The sequence below is a fragment of the Apodemus sylvaticus genome, chromosome 21 (genome assembly GCF_947179515.1).
Source record: "Apodemus sylvaticus chromosome 21, mApoSyl1.1, whole genome shotgun sequence".
Lineage (NCBI taxonomy): Eukaryota > Metazoa > Chordata > Mammalia > Rodentia > Muridae > Apodemus > Apodemus sylvaticus.
Window position 1 is genome coordinate 47,443,925 of NC_067492.1, and position 24,009 is coordinate 47,467,933.

At 43.7% G+C, this 24,009-nt stretch overlaps 1 protein-coding gene across 1 annotated transcript in view; it reads right to left on the reverse strand.

Annotated features, from left to right (window-relative positions):
- Window positions 1–3,563: 3,563 nt before the first annotated feature.
- The window catches only part of Clgn (calmegin), a 34,387-nt gene continuing 13,941 nt past the window's right edge, over window positions 3,564–24,009 (reverse strand). Inside the window, exons 6-15 of the mRNA XM_052166483.1 lie at window positions 17,705–17,786; window positions 16,279–16,471; window positions 15,413–15,602; window positions 9,623–9,736; window positions 9,384–9,534; window positions 7,620–7,835; window positions 6,612–6,737; window positions 6,133–6,295; window positions 4,681–4,784; window positions 3,564–3,857 (exon numbers count right to left, since the gene is read on the reverse strand). Of these exons, the coding sequence (XP_052022443.1) occupies window positions 3,777–3,857; window positions 4,681–4,784; window positions 6,133–6,295; window positions 6,612–6,737; window positions 7,620–7,835; window positions 9,384–9,534; window positions 9,623–9,736; window positions 15,413–15,602; window positions 16,279–16,471; window positions 17,705–17,786 (1,420 nt within the window). The 3' untranslated portion in view covers window positions 3,564–3,776. The remainder of the gene's footprint in view (window positions 3,858–4,680; window positions 4,785–6,132; window positions 6,296–6,611; window positions 6,738–7,619; window positions 7,836–9,383; window positions 9,535–9,622; window positions 9,737–15,412; window positions 15,603–16,278; window positions 16,472–17,704; window positions 17,787–24,009) is intronic.

Genomic DNA, 24,009 nt, shown 5'->3' on the forward strand with positions numbered 1-24,009 from the left:
CCCTTGTAATGTGTGGTCCTTTTCATAGGATAAAAGTGAGAGTAGAAATTTAAAACCTAAGATTAATTTTATGGTCAAGAGCAAAGAAAAATTGGGTCTTAATTCTTTACCTATAAAGCTTTACTCTTTGATGATAATGCTTTCTTCAGCCTTGAGTTAATCTTCATTCCTGACTCTTTCTAGGAACTTCTTCAGTGATGTCATAGCCAAGATGACCACCAACAAGTATCAGAGGTTGCTTTTATTCTTAAGATTGCTTGTCAAGTGAGACTGTTATATGGACAATAATATTATTGCCTTTAGCTACTTCTTCCAGAAAACTACAGTCAACTGACTAAAACCAGAAATTAATGAAATCTAAATGACAAATTCACTATAACAAAGACTTATGTCATTCCATCACACTGTCTCTATGTAGCCCTGGAACTCACTGTATAGACGAGTCTGGCTGTAAACACAGGGAGATAGATCTACCTGCTTCTACCTCCCAAGAGCTGGGATTAAAAGTGTGTACTACAGTGCTCAGCCCAGAGTTTATGTCTTGACAGAACTGAAGCCACACACAGTAATCAGTTACACGATGTATTTACCTTGTTTTAAGGTTTACAGAAGACTAATCAAGTGTCTGTTTAATTAAAACTTGAAGATAACCCTAAAATAACAAAGAATGCAGATTACAATCATTTAACATCCACAAAAATGTGTATCTCTTCAGAGGAGAACTTTGGAATTCAGATCTCTCCTTCTTTCTCCACTGAGCCTCCCTGTCCTGATAAAACCACTTGCAGAGTTCTAGATTTTGTGGTATAGAGAATCCATCACAGTTGCTCACCTGGAGAAGGTGAGCCTGTCGAGGTTTTGTCTTTTACTGACTATTGTCATGCTAAGTATGGCCCAACTTAATCCTGATTGGTGGATAAGGATGCCGACAGCCAATAGCTGGACAGAAGAGAGATAGGGATGATGGAAAGGAGGAGCCACCTCTGTGGAAGAAGACAGACCAGGAGGGAGGGAGAGCGAGCGAGCTGGCATGGGGTGTGGCCAAGTGGGCTGGCCAATCGGAGCTAAGAGCAGCCCAGAGGGAACTCAGAGAGGGATGTCTCCTGTTATCGGTGGGAGGTAGATTCTAATGGCATGGAGGGGAGGCAGCCGCCCCACTAGTGTGCTGCCTAAAGCATATTAAAATATAAAGGCTGCCTGTGTCTTTCATCTGAGAACATACATGGTAAAAGGCAGATAGAAACACCCGCAGTAGGAGTTTTAGTAATTACTACAATTTCCACCATGTATTCCTCCAAATGAAGACTAACCAATATTGAATAGAGAATGTGCACTGGAAGTGGGCATTTTCAAGGAAAGAAAGCAGAGGCTGATGAGATAGCTCAGCCAATAAGAACAAGGCTGCTCTTGCAGAAGAGCCAATTTCAGATCCCAGTACAACTTGGAAGCTCATGACCAGTGCTGTCTTTGGGTCTCCATGGGTACTGCATACCTGTGTACATACACAACAAATCCAGGTACATGAACGTACAAGTCAAATAGATCTTTAGAAAGTTACCTTAGTAAAAAGCTGAAAAAGACCAAGAAAGCAAGACATACACACACACACACACACACACACACACACACAACCTTTTATCTGGGAAAATGATAAATTCAAGTAATTATAAAAAAATAAAATTAGATTAGAATGCAGAAAAAAGCCAGTTGACTCCTATAACTCTTTCAGATTGCATAGATCTCATGTGTCACTCACTGGGCTTTAGTTTGGATTGACCTGTCTGCCTGGCACAGTCACAGAGGGAACACAACCAGGAATTTGTAGTCATTGTTTGCATGATTTCCCACACTTGCCGTCCCAGCACTGAGGGGCTGATACAGGATCGCATCAAGTATGAGTACAGCCTGGGCTACACCAGGTTTCCAAGCCAGCTTGAGCTACAGAGTATAACCTTGTAGCGACAAAAATAAACTAAAAATAAAACTTGGTTGCTCAGGTGCTACTATGGCAAGCTCCTGAAGTTTACTCAAGTGCCCATGAAGAGTCAGTCTGCAGCTAAGAGTTAAAACAGCTCGGACCAATCTTCAGAACACGTGTCCACACACAAGTTACAGGTCAAGCCGATTTCTATCAAATCGGCATACTTTATTTTGAAATTATATATTTTATTTATAATTATTTCAAATGACTAGCTCAAAGGAAAAAAAAGGAGCCCTCGAAAACTATGTTAAGCCCTATTATTGCTAAGTAAATTCTTGTTATGGCAGCTGTGTTAGAAATTCACCAGGAGTCTATCAGTGCATGGCCGCAGGGCAAACACTCACGCTCCCCATTTGATGTCAGTCTGGATGATGCAAACCACAGTTACTGGCTTACTCAGCCTCCTTAAGGGGGGTGAAGCTAGGTTTCTTAGTGGGTGTGTGAGTTCTGAGTGTACCTGTGAGGGAGTCAGAAGGCGGGCATGCATCTCTATTAAACAAACCCCATAAAACGCACAAGAAGTCCATAGGACTTTCTCTGGTCTTCACGGGGACTTGAATGGCCTTTCAAAGGGTTGACACCTGGTGCTTAAGTGTGGAAAGTTTTTCTTTTTCTTTTTTTTTTTTTTAAAGATTTATTTATTATTATATGTAAGTACACTGTAGCTGTTTTTAGACACACCAGAAGAGGGTCTCAGATCTCATTACATTACGGATGGTTGTGAGCCATCATGTGGTTGCTGGGATTTGAACTCAGGACCTTCAGAAAAACAGTCAGTGCTCTTAACCGCTGAGACAACTCTCCAGCCCGGAAAGTTTTTCATAAGACATTTTAAATACAGCAATACTGCTGATAAGGTAGGCTGTCTGGGCACCCACTTCAGACGCAGCTGTGCGGGTGACCTTGTCAGCAGGAATGCATGGTTAAAAGCTACAGTTGCAGAACTGCGACACAGCCATTAGAATCCCACACTAATCAAAGAAGCCTCCCCAGTAAGGATGCACACAGAGGATATCATTTAGATGGGAAAAATATTTAAATTTCATTTTCAAGAGCAGTGTGTGCATACACAATTTGGTGAATGAGGTAAGCCACTTGGGCTACAAGAGCTTGAAAAAAATATGTACATAATTTGGTTTTGACAAGCCTGTTATCTTGTAAACTATGCTTGCGTTATTACCCGGCAATGGAGTGGGGACACTTAAACGGTCGCTCAGTTGACAGGCTTGCCAGCGCAGCGCCTCTTCAAGGACTCTGTGAGCTGAGTGAACTGACCTCAGCACAGAGTAGCACAAGCCAGGGAAGTGTGACTCCTTGCTCACACTCTATAGTGCAGACAGCATCGCACAGTCATCCATGGAGTCCACCACCTTCAGTCTGTACCTCATAGCACACCCACATCTCAGGGCAAAGCTAACCTGCTGCTTCCTGCACAGGCACGGCAGAGGAAAAGCCCAATAGCAGATGCTCCAATAGCAGGCGAACACAAAACACATTATTTTTTGCGCCATAAAACCAAAATGATCTTCCTTCCAACTGTTAAACGGTAACCTCTAAGGAGACGAGTATCTTGGCTCTCATGTAATGTGCCACTTTTCTTTTATTCTAAATTCAAAGACCAGTTAACTTCAAAGTTACTTCCCCCCGCCCCCCAAAAGAAAGAAAGAAAGAAGTGTGTGAAAGAGTAACATTGCTAGATACTTAGAGGAGTTTGTGCAGATGCCCAGAGTCACTGTCCTTCTGGGCACCCTAACTCTAGATGCCAGATCTCTCTCTCCGGGATACTTGAAGCACTTCAGTCCTTCCGTACCCTCCTCTTGCGTAATGACTTCAGTGGGGCGTCTCCAGATCCTGTGCTCTCATCAGCGTCCTTCATCTGGAAAAGAATGAATGAGGGGAACGTTTCCTTTCATGTGATCTGTAACTAGCCGGCAACAGCAGGCTCTTTCCACATTCTTTAAACCATGTGCCTTAACTGTCCAGTGCTGTGTGACACAGGTTCCTGTACTTCACAAAGGTGCCTTGGGGTTTTAATTGTTTACACTGGCCTGATGTCTCTTCCCAAATAACCCTGCTTTTTTCACTGATAAAGAGATTTCATCACAGGGGTTCTGTGAGTAATGAATCCTGAGTCGGTTTTACAGAGATTAGTTCAGAACTTCTGGAATGAAAGTTTCCAGAGAAGTGAGAAGAGAAGTAACAGTTTCCCCTCTGTTCTTTCAGATGCGTTTGCACCTCAAAGCAAACTAGGGACAGAGCACACACATGTGGCCAACGTCCTTCACAGTGCGACGCCCTGACTAAAATGATGCTATTCAAGAATAACTGAGCGTGGTGGTGCACGCCTGTAATCCCAGCACCTGGGAGGCAGAGGCAGGCGGATTTCTGAGTTCAAGGCCAGCCTGGTCTACAGAGTGAGTTCCAGGACAGCCAGGGCTACACAGAGAAACCCTGTCTTGAAAAAACCAAAACCAAACAAACAAAAAGAGTAACTGAGCTTACTGACAAAACGCTAGAGTGGGCAGAGGCGCCAGTCTGACTGCAGCCCTGTGTTTTCCACAGGAGGACTGCATTTTACAGACTCAGCCACATCTGTGTCTTCTTACCAGTGCAGCCTTTACCTAGCGGGGCACAGGTGACCTGAGGGACAGGGAGGGCGGGTGGGGGCGGGGGAAGCCTGCCCTGTGGGGAGGGCTCACCTCATCCTCAGATCCGGATTTACTCAGCTTGCTCACTTCCTCTTGCCCTTCTATGGTCTCTCCGTCTTCCTCATTCTTCTCTTCCGGTTCACCAATTACTTCTTCTGGAATACAGATTTCATTAAAGGCAGAGACCCCATGAGTTAGGATTTTGCTACTGAAAAAGGATTAAGAATTAAGGGGGATTTATTTAAATTCTAAAATTAAAAAGCCATTTCAATCCTTCAAAACTGAAAAGAAAAAAAATGAGCTAATTGTAAATACTCATTATTTTACATTTATAAATAAATCATCTTTTTGAAGCAAAGGGTGAGTTCCTAAAATTGTGATGATATAACAAAGAAACCCCAATGATTCTCAGCTTTAGTGACACCCCTTCACTCAGGCCTCTGTGCTCTTCAGCGGGCTGTCTAAGTATCCTGGAGCGCATGGCGCCGCCTCTACCTTTCCCAGGTGCTGATTCTCCCATAGTCTCTGTAGCCAAATCCCAGCTTTGTCACCATCTTTATGAACAGATGGGGGGGGGAGGGAGAGGGAGGGGGAGGAGAAAGAAGAGGAAAAGAGGGGAGATAAGGACCGGGAGGAGCACCCAAGAGGAGGAGGAAGGGGAGGAGGAGGAAGAAAGGGAGGAAGAGATTCCATAGCAAAAAAAGAGAACATGTCCTAAGAATTATAAAAAGTAAAAACTTACTTTGCCAAAAATTAGGTTGGAGGAAACCAGCCACATGCTCTCTCTTTTCTCACGTTTGCACATGTGCAGTGCAGGACAGTGCAGAAGCACAGAACTGCCTTAAACAAGGTCTCTTGGATATTTAAGTATTCCCAAAATTGTTATTTATGACAGAAACATAAATATAATGTACTAATAAGTTACAAAGACTCTGAGAACCTATAACCTAAATTTATACACACACACACACACAGAGACAGCACACACACACATACACACACACCACACACACACACCACACACAGACAACACACACACACAGACAACACACACACATATATACATACACACACATACCCAGACAACACACATATACATACACACACACACCAGACAACACACACACACACTTCTTTTCTAAGAACTTAGTCCTGTGCTACGTTCTCTGGCACACACATGTGCACACATGCATGCTGCCTTTGAGTCACCATGCACCCGTAAGGAACCCACTGGCTCATCAAGCTAGACTTGGGTGGAACTGTTTGGACTGCTGCAGGTGCCCCATTGGGCTGAGGGTATGCCTGGTCACACAGCCCTAAGGACACGCAGGGTAAACAGGGTGCCTGCTCAGAGGGCTGTCCCTCTCGGAGGCTTGCTAGTCACGCTCCCAAAGTCACACGCTCTTGCCAATTCCTGTGCACATCAGACGTGGAGCAGGGCAGACAATTCTGTCAGTGCTGGCAGGCCAGGGCGGGTGCCACAAGCCATCAGCACAGCCTTACCCTTTTCCACGATGACGGCCTCAGCTTCATTTGGCTTCTTTTCCTCTTGCAAATCTTCTGGCATCTCCAGGGCCCTCTCCTCCTCTGCCTCTTGTTCCAGAGCGGCCTTGCTTTGCAGTTTGCATAATTCAGGTTTTTTAGGCCCCACGTCTTCATATTTTTTCTGTGGTAGTTTAACAAAAGCTGGTATTACTGAGCTAGCCCTATTTTTATTTTATCTTTCTTTTTTAGTGCACAGACAGTAATGATTGAAATACACAATGCGTGTCCTCTCCGTTAGAGCATTTATCTACCTGTTTTCTGTTTGTTTGGTTTTTTGCACTAACTGATGAGGTACATAATCAACTCAGTAAATCTTACAGGAAACTGAACTCATTACATTTGCATTGGATTCATTACATTGCTTGACCCATACAACTCTGGAACAGAAGCAAATCTGAAAAAACAAAGTTGAAAAAAAAAAGGTGTGTTTCCTTTACCTTTACTTTTCTTGGCCAACAAAATGAAGTAACTAATGCTATGGGCAACCCGACCGTCACCAGATACATGAGCCAGAGCCAGGGGCGTTCCTCTGCAGCCGTCGTCAGCTGTCGGAGTACACCAGGCTGCGGGAGACAGCAGGGAGTTCACAGACTTCCACAGATTCTGTACATCTTACACTACTAACCAGTGAGCATGTGCACAGACACAGAGACACACAGACACACACAGACACACACAGACACACACACACACACACACACACACACACACACACGCACACGCATGTGTGTGCTCACACACGGAAAAAGACATCTTTGATGATATGTTCTGTTAAAGAACTTCCTGATAAAATCACTCTGGGATTACTCTGTTCTCTTTTTCTTTTTATATGAACAATTTCACAAGTGGTCCTTGTGTATGAATTTTATCAAATTAAAATCTGAGGCCACGACATACTTCACTTGTAACAATCAAGTGTCTAAAGCAACCAACTGGGCATGGGTGAATGGTTCAACAGATTAAAGTGCTGACCATCGTATAAAATGTAGGATGCGGTGGCCTGCATCTGTAATCCTACACCCCAGGGTGAGCCGGGAAGTGGAGTCAGCAGGCTCACAGGCCAGCTAGCCCAGAGCACACAGCACAGCAGTGCAAACAAACACAATAATGCTGAAGTTAGGCATCTTGGCATTTCTCTGAGTAAAAATAGTTGGAATGCATGTAGATTACTGTTATAACCCAGCCTTGCACTGCCGACATGAAAATGCAAAGACGTCATTTTTGATGCTATAACCTATATGCTATAACAATTGGACTTTGAATCTCATGAGGGCTATTATAATTTAAGTTCACCATGCAGTCTATGAGGAAAAGCTCGATACTCTGTGTAAATGTATTCAAGTCCATTTCCTTGGCATTTAGTAGTTACTGCATCTGTATGTCCCACAGCCGGGGTGGGTCCCAAGGCCCGCCCGCAGTTATGTTGTCTGTGGTCATTGTCACACCTCATTAGCATTTGCCACCATTATCTTCAGTTCCCAGCCATCGGAAGCCCACTGATCTGCCACTTCTTTTTCTGAACAGATGATAAAATTATCGAAGTAGATGTCAGGAGTCATGGACCAAAGCTCTAGGCCCAGTGCACTAAAGGAAGTCAGGAGGAACGGGTGGTCGTCCTCGAAATAGTCCGGGTTCGGAATCTTCTGAGGACTCCAAATTCCCTGGAAGAAATAACAAAGAAAGACACTTTTGGATAAAGTGATGTCATTAAACAAATAGAAAGGAGCCTTTTCTAAGGGATAGGGAGGTGGCTCAGGGTAACATGTGCCTCTGTGGGAAGATACAGGAGTTGACTTTAGTCCCTGGCACCATCTAAAAAGCTGGTGCTGTCAGACAATGGCTGTGATCCCAGTCCTGAGAAGAAGGAGACAGTGGATCCCTGGAATCTGTTGGCTAGTCAGTCTACTTGAGTCAGAAAGATCCAGGTTCACTGAGAGACAGTGTCTCAAAAACAGTAAAAGAAGAACAATCACATGTCCATGCACATAAGCACGCGCGTGCACATATATGTGTGCACACACATACCATAGCTTGTGATAAATGAATGCTATGAAGACTACTGTGAAGAATTAGAATATATAATCATATTTGTATGTGTATACCATCTCTATATATCTCTATATCCCTATCTATCTGTCTGTCCGTCCATCCGTCCATCTGTCTGAGAGAGACAGAGATGGTTTCTTTATATAGCTCTAACTGTCCTGGAATTTGCTCTGTACACCAGACTGGCCTTGAATTTACAGAAATACTCCTAACTCTACCTCTCGAGGACTGGGAGTAAAGGTGTGTGCTACCACATCCAGCAAAAGTTGCTACATCCATTTTTTTTATTGATACTTTATTTTAAATATTATTACTTTTGCTTTTACCCTAGGGGTCTTACTTGGGTAACCTAGAGTGCTGGGTATGAGTGCCTTCTCGTGGAGTGGGCCTTAAATCAAATCACACACTGCTTGGCCACTCCCACCAAGTTCTGTGCCACAACTGCCCTAGCATATTTTGCAAGCAGGACGGATGGTGGGTTGATAGTTTTGTGGCAGGGTGGGTATCCATGTTTCTTGAAGCTTGCAGAGCTTCCTGGACCCCAGAGACTAGAACATAGGGGTGAGGGCTTCATGTAGGCATCAGTGCAACTTCTCCATGTTCACAGGAAGTGTCTGTTGCCCCCACTCTCCACCCCCACCCCATCAGCTTTCAGAGAGAAACCCTTTGCCTTAGCAACAGTCTGGGTTGTTTAGGGATTTCCATGGGATCCCCTTAGCCAACAACTCAATTAAATGTGCCCTGCTCTCACCACTGGGAGCCTTGCCTGGCTACAGAGATGACCAGCTGGGACTCTGTGTTCCCCATTACCAGGAGTCTTCACTAGATTCCAGGAAGTTCCCACTGCACTAGGTTTCCACACCACCCCCAAGTGCTCCCCAATCCCAGCCATCTCTCCCTTCATACTCTGTCTTTACTTCATCTCCCCCCCCCCCCCCCCGCTCTTGCCCCACCCCCCCGCCCACCCATAAAGTCTGTTCTATCTTCCCTTCCTAGGGAGAACCACGTGGTCCCGCCCCAGACCACGCCTCTTTCCAAACCTAAGTTAGATGACTTTCTTTAGCTTCATAAAATGACAAATAAAACTTCTAAGAGCTGCAGACTCTGGTGAGGATTAGATAAAACAATCCGACCTTACTACAGACCGGGGACAGGGCTATCACCTGGTAGTTAGGATTATTGATCATTGGTGGTCTCCAGATTCCTTTGTACTTTGGGTTATCTATCATGGGAGGTTTCCATTCTCCACACCCGATTTGACAGGCTGGGTTAGGAATGTGTGGCGCCTCCCACTCTCCGTCCATGTCTTCGCTCCTGGAGGATTAGAGCAGGGACTACTTTAGCTCCTTAGCTCGCAGGCTGTGACACACTCGGCACCATGCGGGAACTGGGGGATGCTCACCAGTCCTCAGGCTTCTCAGCTTTAGGATTGGGGATAAATTTTGGTTCATCATCAAGCCAGCCGTCAGGTTTAACCGCGCTTGAGTCTTCTATTTGGGCAGGTTCATTTTCATCCCTGCAAAGACATCGTTACAATAATGTACTTACTATTTTAGGAAGTTCTTAAATACACATGTCAAAATGTCCAGAAGGTACCATGGCAGTATGTCCTATTTAGTCTGTGTGCCTACTAAGGGCACCTTATACACCCACACACATGCACACGCACACTCACACATGCACACGCACACACATGCACCCCATTCACTTGTCGTATGTGGTCTCATGTTCCATGCACACATTGCACACACTTTTTTACATAAATGACAACCCTGCATCATGGCATGCTCAATCTTGCTTTTGTCACCAAAGCTCAGCAAAAATGTATGCACTGGCTGCTTTGTGACACGGCTTGCTTTATGTGTTGAAGGCTTGGTTCCTAGCGAGGCGAGTTTAGAGAAGGGGTGACTGGATCAGGAGGGTTTTGGTTCGTAAATTAATCGACTCCTAGCTTAATGGATTTCAAGCAGGAGATTTTGTTATAAAGCGATGCCCCTCTGCTTCCCCAATGCCACAGGCGGGCAGCTCTGTTTCACAACATGCTCCTTTCCAAGGTGTCCTGACACCGCAGCCACCAACAGTGGAGCCGGGCAGCTCTGGATAGAATGGCTGACACTGAGCTCAGGGTCGGCTTCCTCATGTGTTGACTGCTGAGTGTTTTCTGTCACAGTGAAGTCAGTCTAACCCAGACACTTCACACCAAGGAATGTGTTCCTGTCCACAGCTACCCCCTACAGAAGCCTTTGGACCATGTCTGTGTCGGGGAATGGCTCGGGAAAGTCTCAGTGAAGACTCAGTGTAGAAGGAGCTTCTAGGGCCAGAAGCAAGAGCTCAGAGGACAGTCTGCCCGTGCTCAGGAGAGACAGAGATGCGGAGGGCGATGGAGGCAGTGCAGCCCGGCCCTGAAATCCGGAGTAAGGTCTAAGCGAAGTGCACAGCAGGGAAGTGCATATCCAAGCCACTCACACCTCTTAGGTAGATTATTAATTCCACATCATGAAATCGGCCCTTTGCTGGCTATATACTGTAAAAATATAATCTTTCCACTTTCTACATTTTCAGGTTAAAAAAATACATTTAATTATTTATTTCTCTGTATGTGTGTGTGCACATTCGAGAGCACAGACACATATGTATGCCTATGTGAATGTGCACTTATGCCACAGCACACAGGAGGTCAGAGGACAACTTGTAGAAGCTGGTTTTCTCTTCCATGTGGGCTCTGAGGGTGGGACTTTGACCATCAGGCCCAGTGGCAGGGACCTTCAGCTAATGAGTCATCCCACAGTCCTCGTGTGTTTTAAAATAAATGTTTCTGGCCTTTCCTCTCTCTTCCCTTTCCTTTCCTTTCCTTCCCTTCATTCCCCTCCCCTCCCCTCTTCATCCCTTTCCTTTCCTTTCCTTTCCTTTCCTTTTCTTTCCTTTCCTTTCCTTACCCATCTAGCCTGGCACTTTCTGTGTGATCAAGAATAACTGTAACGCCCTGACCCTCCTGCTTACTTTCCAGGTGCTGAGCTATGTGTTTCTAACATGGTGCCAGGCCTTTAACATGACTCTGGAGTTCCTTTTGCCATGTGCAAACTGTATGTTTTCAAGCAGCTAAATTTATTAGCATTTTATGACTTTTCTAATTCATGTCATATTTAAAAAGATTCTTCATACTCTCCATATTCACATCTAGCATTTTAATTTAAAAAGCAACACTGACTTAGGAAGCAAACCCCGAGGAGGAGTATGAGCATAATGAGTGTTAGGAGAGTGACCATGACGTTGCTGTGACGTCACTGCTCCAGAGACGTGGACACCGTGACCCCATCAGCTCACTCACAGCTTTCCATGCAAATCTCAAGCTGCAACACAGACTAAACCCAATTCTTTTAGTGCACAGACTCAGCCAACCTGACCTCAGGGTCAGTCTCTGAACAAGCACAGTAACCTCACCCTGGCCCCAATACGGCTAATGCGCAGACTCAGCCAGCTTGACCTCAGAGTCAGGCTTTGAACACGCACAGCAACCAGACGCTGGCTTTTGACAAAGCCTTTCTTTTCGTACCTCCTAACACAAATCTAATGCATTCACCAAACATGAAGCTGTTAGCTACAGCTTCTTCCTCTTTCTGGGTCTACAAGGCTGAAGCGGTGTGGGCTCATGGTGGGGGGAGGGGGCCCACCACTGTTGACGAGGTAGGACTCATCAAATGACGTGGCTTGCTCCTCCTTCCCTTGTAAAGCTTGTCTGGAGGGAAAGGCAGGCAACATCTCTCTGGATCAGTAGTGCTGACACGTTTGGTTTTCCTAAGAACAAGACCCATGTTCTGCACAGGTGGTCACAGCAATGTTTGCAAGCACACGGCTGGAGGAAATGAGTTTTCACAGGCAAAGTTAAAAAAATAATCAGACAATGGCAAACAATGAAACACGCACGTACGGAGCTGCCAGAATGTCTAGTGGAAAAGCAGCCAAATCTATAACACCGCACCTCTTGACCATGTTCTAAGAAGCTCAAAGAACAGGAAGACACCAGGAGGAAAAAGAAATCCGAATCAGAACACAGCAAAAAGCAAACATCTGAAACTGGCAAAGTGGGAGAGTGAGTGCCTTAGAGTAGAAAATGAGTGACAGGGTGGCAGAGATCACCCACCTGCCGTTATGAACCACACACACACACACACACACACACACACACGTTCTCAGAACAGTCCAGCAATTCCGTGCCTAGGCATTTACCCTCCAAAGATCTGTCCGCAGATTTCTATTACGCATTTACTTGTAATTCCTCAAAACTGGGAAATTGTGCGGATTTTCAATAACTTGTGAATGAATGGAGTCATGATGATTCTATGCGAGGTGTGATTGCTGCAGACAAAGGCACCGATGCCGGGCAGGCTCGGGAACCAGATGGAGAAGCCAGACCCTGTAAGAGGTCATTCTTGCCAAGAGTGCAGAATGTTGGGTCCTTCTGGGAAGACAGGAATGCCGCAGACGCCTGTGTGCCAGTCAGCCACAGAGCCGGGCGGCACTAAAGAGCTTAGCAGCATGCGATTTATAATCAGATTGTAAGCAGTACCCAGCAAAAGATATAAAAAAGATACCAGTGCTAAGCAGGTGGGTGTGAGTCAGCCACTCAATGTGATATACTATACTGAGAAAGTACAGACAAGACAGGTATTTCTTTTTTTAAAAAAAATTAGATATATTCTTTATTCACATTTCAAATGTTGTCCCTTTTCCTGGTTTCCCCCCCCCCCCCCCGAAAGTCTCATAAGCCATCTCCCCTCCCCCTGTTCCTCAATCAACTCTCCCACTTCCCTGTCCTGGTATTCCTCTACACTGCAGCTTTGAGCCTTCCCAGGACCAAGGGCCTCTCCTCCCTTTGGTGTCTAACAAGGCCATCTTCTGCTGCCTATGCTTCTGGAGCCATGGGTAACTCCATGTGTACTCTCTGGTTGATGGTTTTGTCCTTGAGAGCTCTGGGAGTACTGGGTGGCTCATGTTGTTCCTCCTGTGGCGCTGCAAACCCCTTCAGCTCCTCAGGTCCTTTCTCTAGCTCCTCCATTGGGGATCCGGTAATCAGTTCAATGGCTGGCTGAGCCTCCCAGGTGACAGCTATATCCGGCTCTGGTCAGCAAGCACTTGTGGGCATCCTCGATAGTGTCTGGGTTTTGTAGCTGTATATGGGATGGATCCCTAGGTGGGACAGTATTTGGATGGTCTTTCCCTCTGACTCTGCTCTACACTTTGTCTCTGTATCTCCTCCTGTGGGTATTTTGTTTCTTCTTAGAAGAAGGACCAGATTATCCATACTTGGTTCTTCCTTCTTCTTGGGCATCATTTGATATGTGAATTGTGTCTTGGCTATTCCAAGCTTCTGGGCTAGTATCCACTTATCAGTGAGTGTATACCATGTGTGTTCTTTTGTGATTGAGTTACCTCACTTAGGATGACATTTTCCAGTTCCACCCATTTGCCTAAGAATTTCATGAATTCATTGTTTTTAGTTGTTGAGTAGTATTCAATTGTGTATGTATACCACATTTTTGTATCCATTCCTCCGTTGAGGGACATCTGGGTTCTTTCCAGCTTCTGGCTATTATAAATAAGGCTGCAATGAATATAGTGGAGCATGTGTCCTTATTACATGCTGGAGAATCCTCTGGGTATATGCCCAGGAGTGGTATAGCAGGGTCCTTCAGTAGTATTATGCCCAATTTTCTGAGAAACTGCTAAACTGATTTCCAGAGTGGTTTTACCAGCTTGCAATTCCACCAGCAATGGAAGAGTGTTCCTCTTTCTCCACATCTTCTCCAGAATTTGCTGTTCCCTGGGTTTTTGATCTTGGCCATCCTGACTGGTGTGAGGTGGAATCTCAGGGTTGTTTTGATTTGCATTTCTCTGATGACTAAGGATGCTGAACATTTCTTTAGGTGCTTCTTAGCCATTCGATATTCCTCAGTTGAAAATTCTGTTTTCAGCTCTGTATCCCATTTTTTAATAGGGTTATTTGGTTCTCTGGAGTCTAACTTCCTGAGTTCTTTGTATATGTTGGATATTAGCCCTCTGAGAGACAGGCATTTCAACAAGCATGCAAACATCATGCTATAGTCTCACAGGAGGCTTGTTTTTAACTCTTAGGATTTATATTCGCCAGTGTGCTAATTCTAGTCTCAGTCATGGCGGCCATTTCAGGGTGCTGTCTCTCTTTCTCAGCTCCCCTACAGGGAGGGCCAGGCCGGGGTGGACTGAAACCTGGGATCTGCCACTTAGCAGCCTCTCAGCCAAGCCAGAGTCAGTCACCTCTCACTCAGCCCTCCTTTCATCCTCCACCTCAGTCCACTGAGGTAACTGTCAGCATGACTTGTCAGCCTGGCCTGGTCGGTTCGGGGATATTTGTTTTACAGTACAACCTAGCGTGGTGGTTAAACACAGCAAGAAATACAATCTATTTAGCAAACCTTAATTAAGGGTTATGCAATAGACAGGAAAAAACCGTGGTTCTTAGGAATAAAAGTACGTGGTCTTTATGCAGAAATCATAAAACATATGTGATGGACAAAGACTAGCTCATTAGAAAGAGCGATTCACTGGGCGTCCTTCACCATCCAACCTCAAGCTATGGGAACTTATCAACCCAATACATTCAGGTAAGAAAACCTTCCCCTAGGATGGCAACACCAACAGCTAGTAAAGACAAGTCAAGCTTTAGCATGTTGGTGCCAGTGAGTCCCAAGGAGAGTTTAAATAAGACATTGACAACGCAACAACCTAAAGCCAAGTTATTGTTAAGCAAAACCAAAAAACTCAAACTATCAACCTACAAAAGAAAAATAGCACAAACAAACAAAACCCAAACCAATCTACACCTATAGAGAATATTGCACACAGATGAAGTACAACAAGTCAGGAATTGAGATGAAAGGAAAGACTTGCTGTTTCAAACTCATGGATTTTCCTGCAGAACTGATATCATTAAAAAAAAAAAGCACACAAGGAAAAGAAAAGCAATAAAGTAAACATATTAAAGAAAAATTTAAATTAAAATGATAGGAAGATAGGACCATGCAACATCAATTTCTGAAAATTATTTCATAGAAAACCACTGAAGTCGGCAGTTTTAACAGCTCTGCTGTTAAGAGTCTCATAGCTGCAACCGTTACTCAGACAGACTAGGCCTGCAGCTGAGGCCCTGGCTTACCAGTCGTCTGGCTTGACTGCGGTGGGATCTGGGATCTTGGCTCTGTCATCCCACTCTTCTGGCTTTTTATCATTGGGGTCATCAATTTCTCTGGGTGGATTGATAGGCGGGACCACATCATCTAGCAAGGTCCCTTGGTTCACAACTTTTTGATCGATTAATATTTCAAATGTATCATCCGGATTCATCACTAAAGAACAACAATTTTAACACCTGATGGTTAGTATTCAGACAGATGGAAAGATAATCTTATAAATAATAAAATGACTTAAAAGTTTATGGATAAACGTTTTTCTCCTAACCAGGGAAAACCAATGTATTGAATCAAAACTTGCTGAAATCATGAGCTACACTATTTTCTAAAATAAAGATAAAATTTGTTTTAAAATCATTTTTCAACGATGAAAAATTCCATTATCTCCACAGATAAAATTACCAAGCAGCTAGCTGACCTGGTGGGGACTCATGGCCGCAAAGTACCTCTTTACAGTTTAGCCCAATCTTCTTCATATTAAGACAAACCCCTCAACCTTAAGAGGTTGCAGTATATCACAAAGAACTTAAACTGTTTCAGAACCACTTGAAAGTTCTCAACCCCAGTATACATCACTCTTAAAAATGAATTTTCCTACAAACATAATTTTTATACATAAACCCCACCCAAGGAACACTATCAGGAAAGATGCACTGTTAAGTAACTTCCATCCTGGAATCTCCTCTTATGACACCCCCTTCCCATGACGCAACTTATCTTCCCCCAAAGATAAACTTCTTAAAGGTAGATACATTTATTCTCTCCTGAAAGCACAAGCTGTCAGCATCTCCATGGAAACGAGAACTTTTGAGTGAATGAATTAAAGGTGTACCAAGGGTATAGAGGTGAGTCTTCCTGTCTGTAAAGAACTCTTTCAGATCGACATCTGGAGGTTTGGCATGCTTTTCTTCAAAAACTCCAGTTTTGGGATGTTTGTGTCTGAAGATTAAATGAAGTTTATAATCTTCTCCACATTTATCTGGTCCAAACATGATGGTATAGGATGTTTTATCATAAAAGTTTTCCTTCAAAGAGAGAGATGGTCCCAATTAGTCCAGAGTTCATGGTACACTCTTTGGCTTTCTCTATTATGTCCAATGGGCAGAATTTACAAACTATATTAAATGCCAACTTATCAAGTAACACAAAAGATAATAAAGGATATGGCAAAGTGAGGACTTTTGCTTCAAAGTAATGTGTTACTTTAGAAAAGCACACGTTATTTCCTTCCTGAGGATGCTTGGGACATCTCAGACAAACTTCAATTGTTCTATGCAGATAGCTATTAGCAGTTCGTGGGGCGCTAGGCACATGTATGACCTCAGACTAAAATGATTATTTGTTACCTATTAGGAAGTTACAAGGAAATGACCCCCTAGCCAAAAACAAAACAAAACAACAACAACAACAAAAAAGTGCTCAGACGGAGAAGCACTCCAGATTTCATTCCTTGTGGGGTCTGTCCCTCCAGCACAATATCCCTCTGCGAGTCAGGCCCGCTGCTCTCAGATCCTGTACTCGGCTCCTGTACTCAATCAAACATGTGAGGCTGAGTGAGCTTCTGAGCCTCTGGATCCCATGATGCCTCCGATGTGGAGATGACAGTTCCTACGTTAGAAGGGCTCTGAGGATTTGCTGGGTCCAATTAAGTTCTTAAAGGAACTCAAGCATACTATGTCTTTGCCACCCCTCCACTAAGACCTACAAGATCTCAACCAAGAGCTTCCCCACAGCCTGCAAGCAGCCTCTCTTACCTGATCCTACAGCCAGCAGTGCAGAAAGCAGGCTCTGCTGTGCACCGTGGAGCAGGTCTCAGCAAGGCCATCCCAACCATGACACGGACCCTTGCTTCTGTTCTATCAGACCCTGGCAGGACTCCCACTGTGGAAATCTCTAAGAAATGTCCCCAAACTATCAGAGCTCTCTGGGTGTTTGCAGCACAGAAGATACAGCTTTTAATGTGGGCTCTGTGCCTCGGTCGACTTCTCCGAACAAACTTGTGAGGAGCTCCAGTTTGATACCTCACGAGTATCTCTAAGCACCTGCCACTTCTACCCACAGGGAGAGTACAGTTACTTATGTTTCTGAAGAGCACAGATTCGATGTCTTCATCACACAGTGTGACTGTGTGGCTATAAAGGCCATGGAAACTCATGTTGGAAAAAAGACATTGAAAATGAATTTTCAGTTGTTGTCAACCCGTCCTTAAAATACTTACTGACGTTAACAGGGTGTTGTTAGATATTAAAATGTCATACCAGAATCAAGTCACCAGTGTCTGCTAGAAGTTTAATGTATGCACCTCCACAATCAATACCATCTTGAAAATTTACTTCATATCTAAATGGAGGGAAAAAGAACCACACTGCTGATAAGTACAGGTTACTCATTGCTTGTTAAAGTATAATGACGTTCTCTCGGCGCCCTTAAGTCCAATTACTGTACATTACCACCAAGCTCACTCGCATGACGAATATCATGAGTGGAAATGCTCCTCTAATCTACAGGTCAAATTATGATCTTACAATATTTAGAAATAATTAGAACCAACTGGAGAAAAACCAACCATCTCATTTACATAATTTCTTAGCAAAAGTATTAACATGGGGATAAAGAGATTTTGAATTAAAGCTGAAACAGGAAATCTTGAAGTGTGATGCGGTAAGTTCTCCCTACAGTCTCCTTAGCAGGTTGTCAAACTCAGGGCTTGGTACAAGCCGGGCAAACACTCTACTACTGAGCCAATCCCTGGCCTCCATGTTCTGATTAAACCTGACCACCTCAGGGTTCTCAGAGCTGACGATTACCTTGGAGATTCATAAGCCAACACTCATTCTTATTTAACTCAACTCCACCCGAACTGTGCTCAGTAGTTTTAGTTTATTGAATTTCTCTAGCAAAGGGATTTCAGATTTTCATTCAATAATTAGGTTTTCACACCAAAAAGCCCACGAGAAAGGGCATTTGTCCATACTGTCTAGTATGCCAGCCGCGAGCCTCTCATAGATTTACACATGACAAGTCTGTGGCAATTATGTTCTGTTTTAGGTTGTGTCTTAAAAACAAAACAAAACAAAAACCAAAACCAGTGCTAAGCTAACAAACGAAGCAGACGTTTAAGTGTCTCTGATGACTTAATGGGTCACGTGGGGGAAATCCACAAAGTAGTTGCTAACTTGAAAAACAGTAAAAAAAAGATATTGTTTTGTTAAGTGAAGTAACAAAAATATAAAGTTAAGAAACCAGGCACACTGCTGCTTATTTAATGAATGGCATAGTTATAAACGTTTCCCAGGCAGCTTCAGGGACAAGAAAAATAGCAAAACAACCCGACACCTTGAACCCAATTGGGTTCACACTTAGATCAGAGAGAGGAAGGGAGGGAGGGAAGGAGGGAGGGAGGGGGAGAGAGAGAGAGAGAAAGAGAAGAGAGAGAGGGGGGTTTGGGTAGGTAACTTGCAAGCCTGTAGATCCCACACCCATGCTGTGCTGTATTTCCCAAACTGCCCACACGAGGGCGCTCTAAGCACATCGTCTCAAGTAGCAAAGCCCCAAACTGCCTCCTTCTTGATCCATCTGCCTGGCCCACCGATGTCCAGTGTGAGCCACCTTCTTTCTATTTGCACACCTATGGCGTGGGGCTTGGCCCTCACTCACTTAAAGAACTTAAGGTGATTTGAACGATGCTGAAATAAAGGTTGAAAAATGTCACATTCTGTTACGAAGCTTAGCAAAAACAATTTTTAAAAAAACGCTTGTTGCCCCCAAAGCCTTAAGTTTTACTTAAAACACAACTTGACAGTTTCTTCCTGGGGCTCATATCTTTGAAGAACAAAGCAGAAGAAATGAGGCTGGTGTGGTTTAAAGGTTGTTATTTTCAGGAATTTAAATATGAAAAGATATTGCTGTATTCCAGGTGATTAAGGATGAAGGATCCTCCAGGAAGTGTAGGTGCTCGAAGGAGGACGGTGACAGTTCTACAGACACACAGCGGCTTTGCTGCCCTGCCAGGCTGAGGCTCAGTCACTTTGTTCATTTCGTATCCTGCAAACTTTCTATTTACGAAAATCGACTCTGCAGGGCCTGCCTGGCAGCTTGGTGAGACCTTGTCTCAAGATAAAAAGACATCTGGGGATCAGAGGCAGAGCGTTTGTCCAGCACACAGCGAGCTCTGGTTTCAATCGCCAGTGCCTTTAGAATCAAAGCCACAAAGGTACAAGCATTCATTCGCTAGTTTAAACCATACACAGTGGATTCGGGGGCGGGAGCAGGGGCAGGTCAGCAAAATGTCTCTCATCACATAAGGAGGCTGCGGCTAAACATTGAGCTTCAGGAAACTGAGGGCACACACAGCGTTGTGTTAATTCTGATTTCTCAGGAGTGTTGTTTACCGAAGCATCCTATGAAATGGTTAACAGAAGAAAACCAACTGACATGGTCAAGCTTGGGGGAAGCAACAGCACAGCTACACGTGGTTTGTACGTGCGGACTGTCTTCAAACCTTCACGGGCTCTGTGCTTCCTTCTTAAGCTCGACCATCTGTAATCTTCACAACCTGACTGATCACATAGCAAACACAGGAGGACGCTCCTTTGGGGATCCATGTTCTGGGATACCTGCTGTGTATCCCAAACCGAAATTCAAAGCACTTTGAGAATCACGAGGTCAATCAAACTACTTCAAATTTCAGAGCAATAGCTAATTTAGGTGCTTTGAAAGACTCTTTCAGGATAGAAGTCCTCCTGCCACCATTTGCACCTGGGAGCTGGGCAGCTCCACAGCCTTCTGTGCATGCCCACCAGGAGAGAGATCTCCCAGCAGCACTTTCACTTCTGAAGGAGGAGGTGAGATCTCTACCTTCTCTCTGAGGGGAACAGCTAGGAGCTCACGGGGCATACGATCAGTGGAGCAGCTGGGACAGAGGTCTTCAGGCCGCCATTTGTACCAGGGAGCCAGGCGGCTCCACAGCCTTCTGTGCATAGACCCTGACAGAAGAGAGTTGGTCTCCCAGGAGTACAGACACAGGCTTACAGGCTCACAGGAGGGACAAGCTCCAGCCAGAGACAGCAAGACCAACCAGCACCAGAGATAACCAGATGGTGAAAGGCAAGCACAAGAACCCTACCAACAGAAACTAAGGCTACTTGGCAACATCACAACCCAGTTCTCCCACCACAGCAAGTCCCAGATACCCCAACACACTGGAAAAGTAGGAGTTGGATTTAAAATCATATCTCATGATGCTGATAAAGGGCTTCAAGAAGGACTTAAATAACTCCCTTAAAGAAATACAGGAGAACATTGGTCAACAGGTAAAAACCCTTAAAGAGGAAGCACAAAATCCCTTAAAGAAATACAATAGAAGATGGGTCAAGAAGCAGAAGCCCTTAAAGAGGAAACACAAAAATCCCTTAAAGAATTACAGGAAAACACAAACAATCAAGTGAAGGAGCTGAAAAAAACCATCCAGGATCTAAAAGTGGAAATAGAAGCAATAAAGAAATCACAAAGTAACACATCTCTGGAGATAGAAAACCTTGGAAAGAATTCATGCAAGCATCAACAACAGAATATAAGAGATAGAAGAAAGAATCTCAGGTGCTGAAGATACCATAGAAAACATTGACTCAGTAGTCAAAGAAAATGCAAAATGCATAAAACTGGTAACCCAAAACATCCAGGAAATCCAGTACACAATGAGAAGACCAAACCTAAGGATGATAGGTATAGAAGAGAGCAAAGATTTACAACTTAAAGGCCCAGTAAATATCTTCCACAAAATTATAGAAGAAAACTTCCCTAACCTAAAGAAAGAGATGCCCATGAACATAAAAGAAGCCTTCAGAACTCCAAAACAGACTCTAAACTCTGGACCAGAACAGAAAATCCTCCTGGCACATAATAATCAAAACACCAAATTCACTAAACAAACAAAGAATATTAAAATCAGTAAGGGAAAAGGGGCAAGTAACTTATAAAGGCAGACCTATCAGAATTACACCAGACTTCTCACCAGAGACAATGAAAGCTAGAAGATCCTGGGCAGACCTCATACAGACCCTAAGAGAACACAAATGCCAGCCCAGGATACTACACCCAGCAAAACTCTCAATCATCATAGATGGAGAAATCAAGATATTCCATGATAAAACCAAATTTACACAATATCTGTCCACATCCAGCCCTACAAAGATAATTGATGGAAAATGCCAACACAAGGAGGGAAACTACACCCTAGAAAAAGCAAGAAAGTAATCTTTTTCCAACAAACCCAAAAGAAGATACCCACATAAACATAAAAATAACATTAAAAATAACAGGAAGCAACAATCTCTATTTCCTAATATCTCTTTAACAACAATGGATTCAACTCCCCAATAAAAAGACATAGACTAACTAAATATTTCTCATGTAAATCTTCAATTTTATCAGAAAATGTTTATAATACCCCTTTTAATTAATTTAGTAATGCTTTTTATGTCTACCATTTTATCTGCATTATTTTTCATGATAATCTTCAATTTTACAATGTCTTTCTATATACTTCTTCTATTTTATCAGAAATGTAAATCTCTGATTTTATTACAAAATGTTTTTAATTATACCTTCAATTAATTTAAAAAGGTTTTTATATATACCATTTTATCTGTATAATTTCCATGATAATTTTCAATTTTAACATGTTTTTCTATATATTTCTTGAATTTTATCAGAAATATTTTCCATGTAAATCTTCAATTTTACCTGAAAATGTTTATAATTCCACTTTCAATCAACTTAGAATATTTTTATGCCTACCATTTTATCTGTATAATTTCCATGATAATCTTCATTTTAACATGTTTTTCTATATATTTCTTCAATTTTATCAGAAATATTTTCCATGTAAAATCTTCAAGTTTATCAGAAAATGGTTATAATTCCACTTTCAATCAACTTAGGAATACTTTTATGCCTACCATTATTATATCTATATAAAATTTTCCATGATAATCTTCAATTTTAACATGTTTCTCTATATTTTCTACAATTTTATAAGAAATATTTTCCACGTAAATCTTCAATTACATCATAAAATGTTTTTACTTCCTTTTTCAATAAAAGAACATGCTTTTCAAAAAAAAAAGAAAAACTCTTTCAGTTTTTCTCTTTCAGACCCAACAACAGCGTGCCTACACCCCAAATCAAACAGCAAAAAAATCAAAACTGAACCTCAAACCCACAATTGCTATGGAGTTTTGAGGGAGAGCGTGAGGCACACTAAGGATAAAACAGAGATGCACATGGACACCTGGGACTGCCTCAGCAAGAAGGGCCAGGCACCCAGCACCCAGCACCCAGCATCCCATCTCTCCAACCAAGACCAACTTTGAATCCAACAGGGCTTCACAAAGCAGATAGTGGGCCAGGAGGAGACTCTGACAATGCCAGCTTATGCTATGGCCAATGACCTATGTGCTACAGAAGATGCCCACACAAACACAGCTCAGCTTAGGAAACCCACACCACCCAATTACCCTAAAAACCGCCCAGTTCATACAGTGCCAGACACCACCCAGGCTCCATTGGAGAACCTGCCCAGCTGTGGTCCCACAAAGCAGGTGGCCACCCTACCTATTTACCCTCATCCTGAGAAGCACCAAGAAGCCTGCCCTGCACAGACTGGCTCACCAAGGCTCCAAACAAGGAGCCAAGGCAAAGCAATCCCCAGTGCCTGGAAGCATCTGGGCGTCCACCCTGAGCACCCACCTCTGCCTAACAAGAGCCTTCAAAGGCAACGGTGCACGGCTGGACACGGTGAGCATCCCACCCCATAGCCAGGAGCCGTCCACCATAGGCTCTAAGGCAGCATTTCTCAACGTGTGTGTTGCCCGACCTTTCACGGGGATCGCATATCTGATATCCTGCATACCAGATATTTACATTACAATTCATATTCCAAGCAAAATTAGTTATCAGGTAGCAATAAAAATAATTTTATGGTTGGGCCACCACAACATGAGCAGCTGTACTAAAGGAGATTTGAGGGAGAATGGGAAGCACGCTAGGGTTGCGACAGAGATGCATGTGGAGATTTTGCAGCGCTAGGAACATTGAGATCCCCTGCTCTAGAGACTCTGTATGACCTTCAGCTACTCAAACACGACCCATGCTAGGCCCCCAGAAACCACTGAGTTCCCTGCCCCTACTGGTGAGAATGCTACACCATGCCACCCTGAACCAACTGGAGCATACCCCCCCACCAAAAAAAAAAAAAACACCCACCAAAGTAAACTTGTGGAAATAGCCAAACACACTCCATCTGAAAGAGCTGCATATCCAGCTGCAGAACAACCCCACAACCCTGCAAACCCACATTGCTGGAACACCTGCGGCCATCAGTTGTATAGCTGAAGGTGACACCATACCATTACGTCCACAGAGAACTAAAACCAGTGTAGCTTGCCCAGCCAGCACCTGGGAATTCACTGTCTGATACACAAAACTGGTAGAGGCTACTGATCTTGGTAGATAGGCATCAGCATGGTCAGAAGCAGTGTAGACGCTACATTATCCAGCTGCA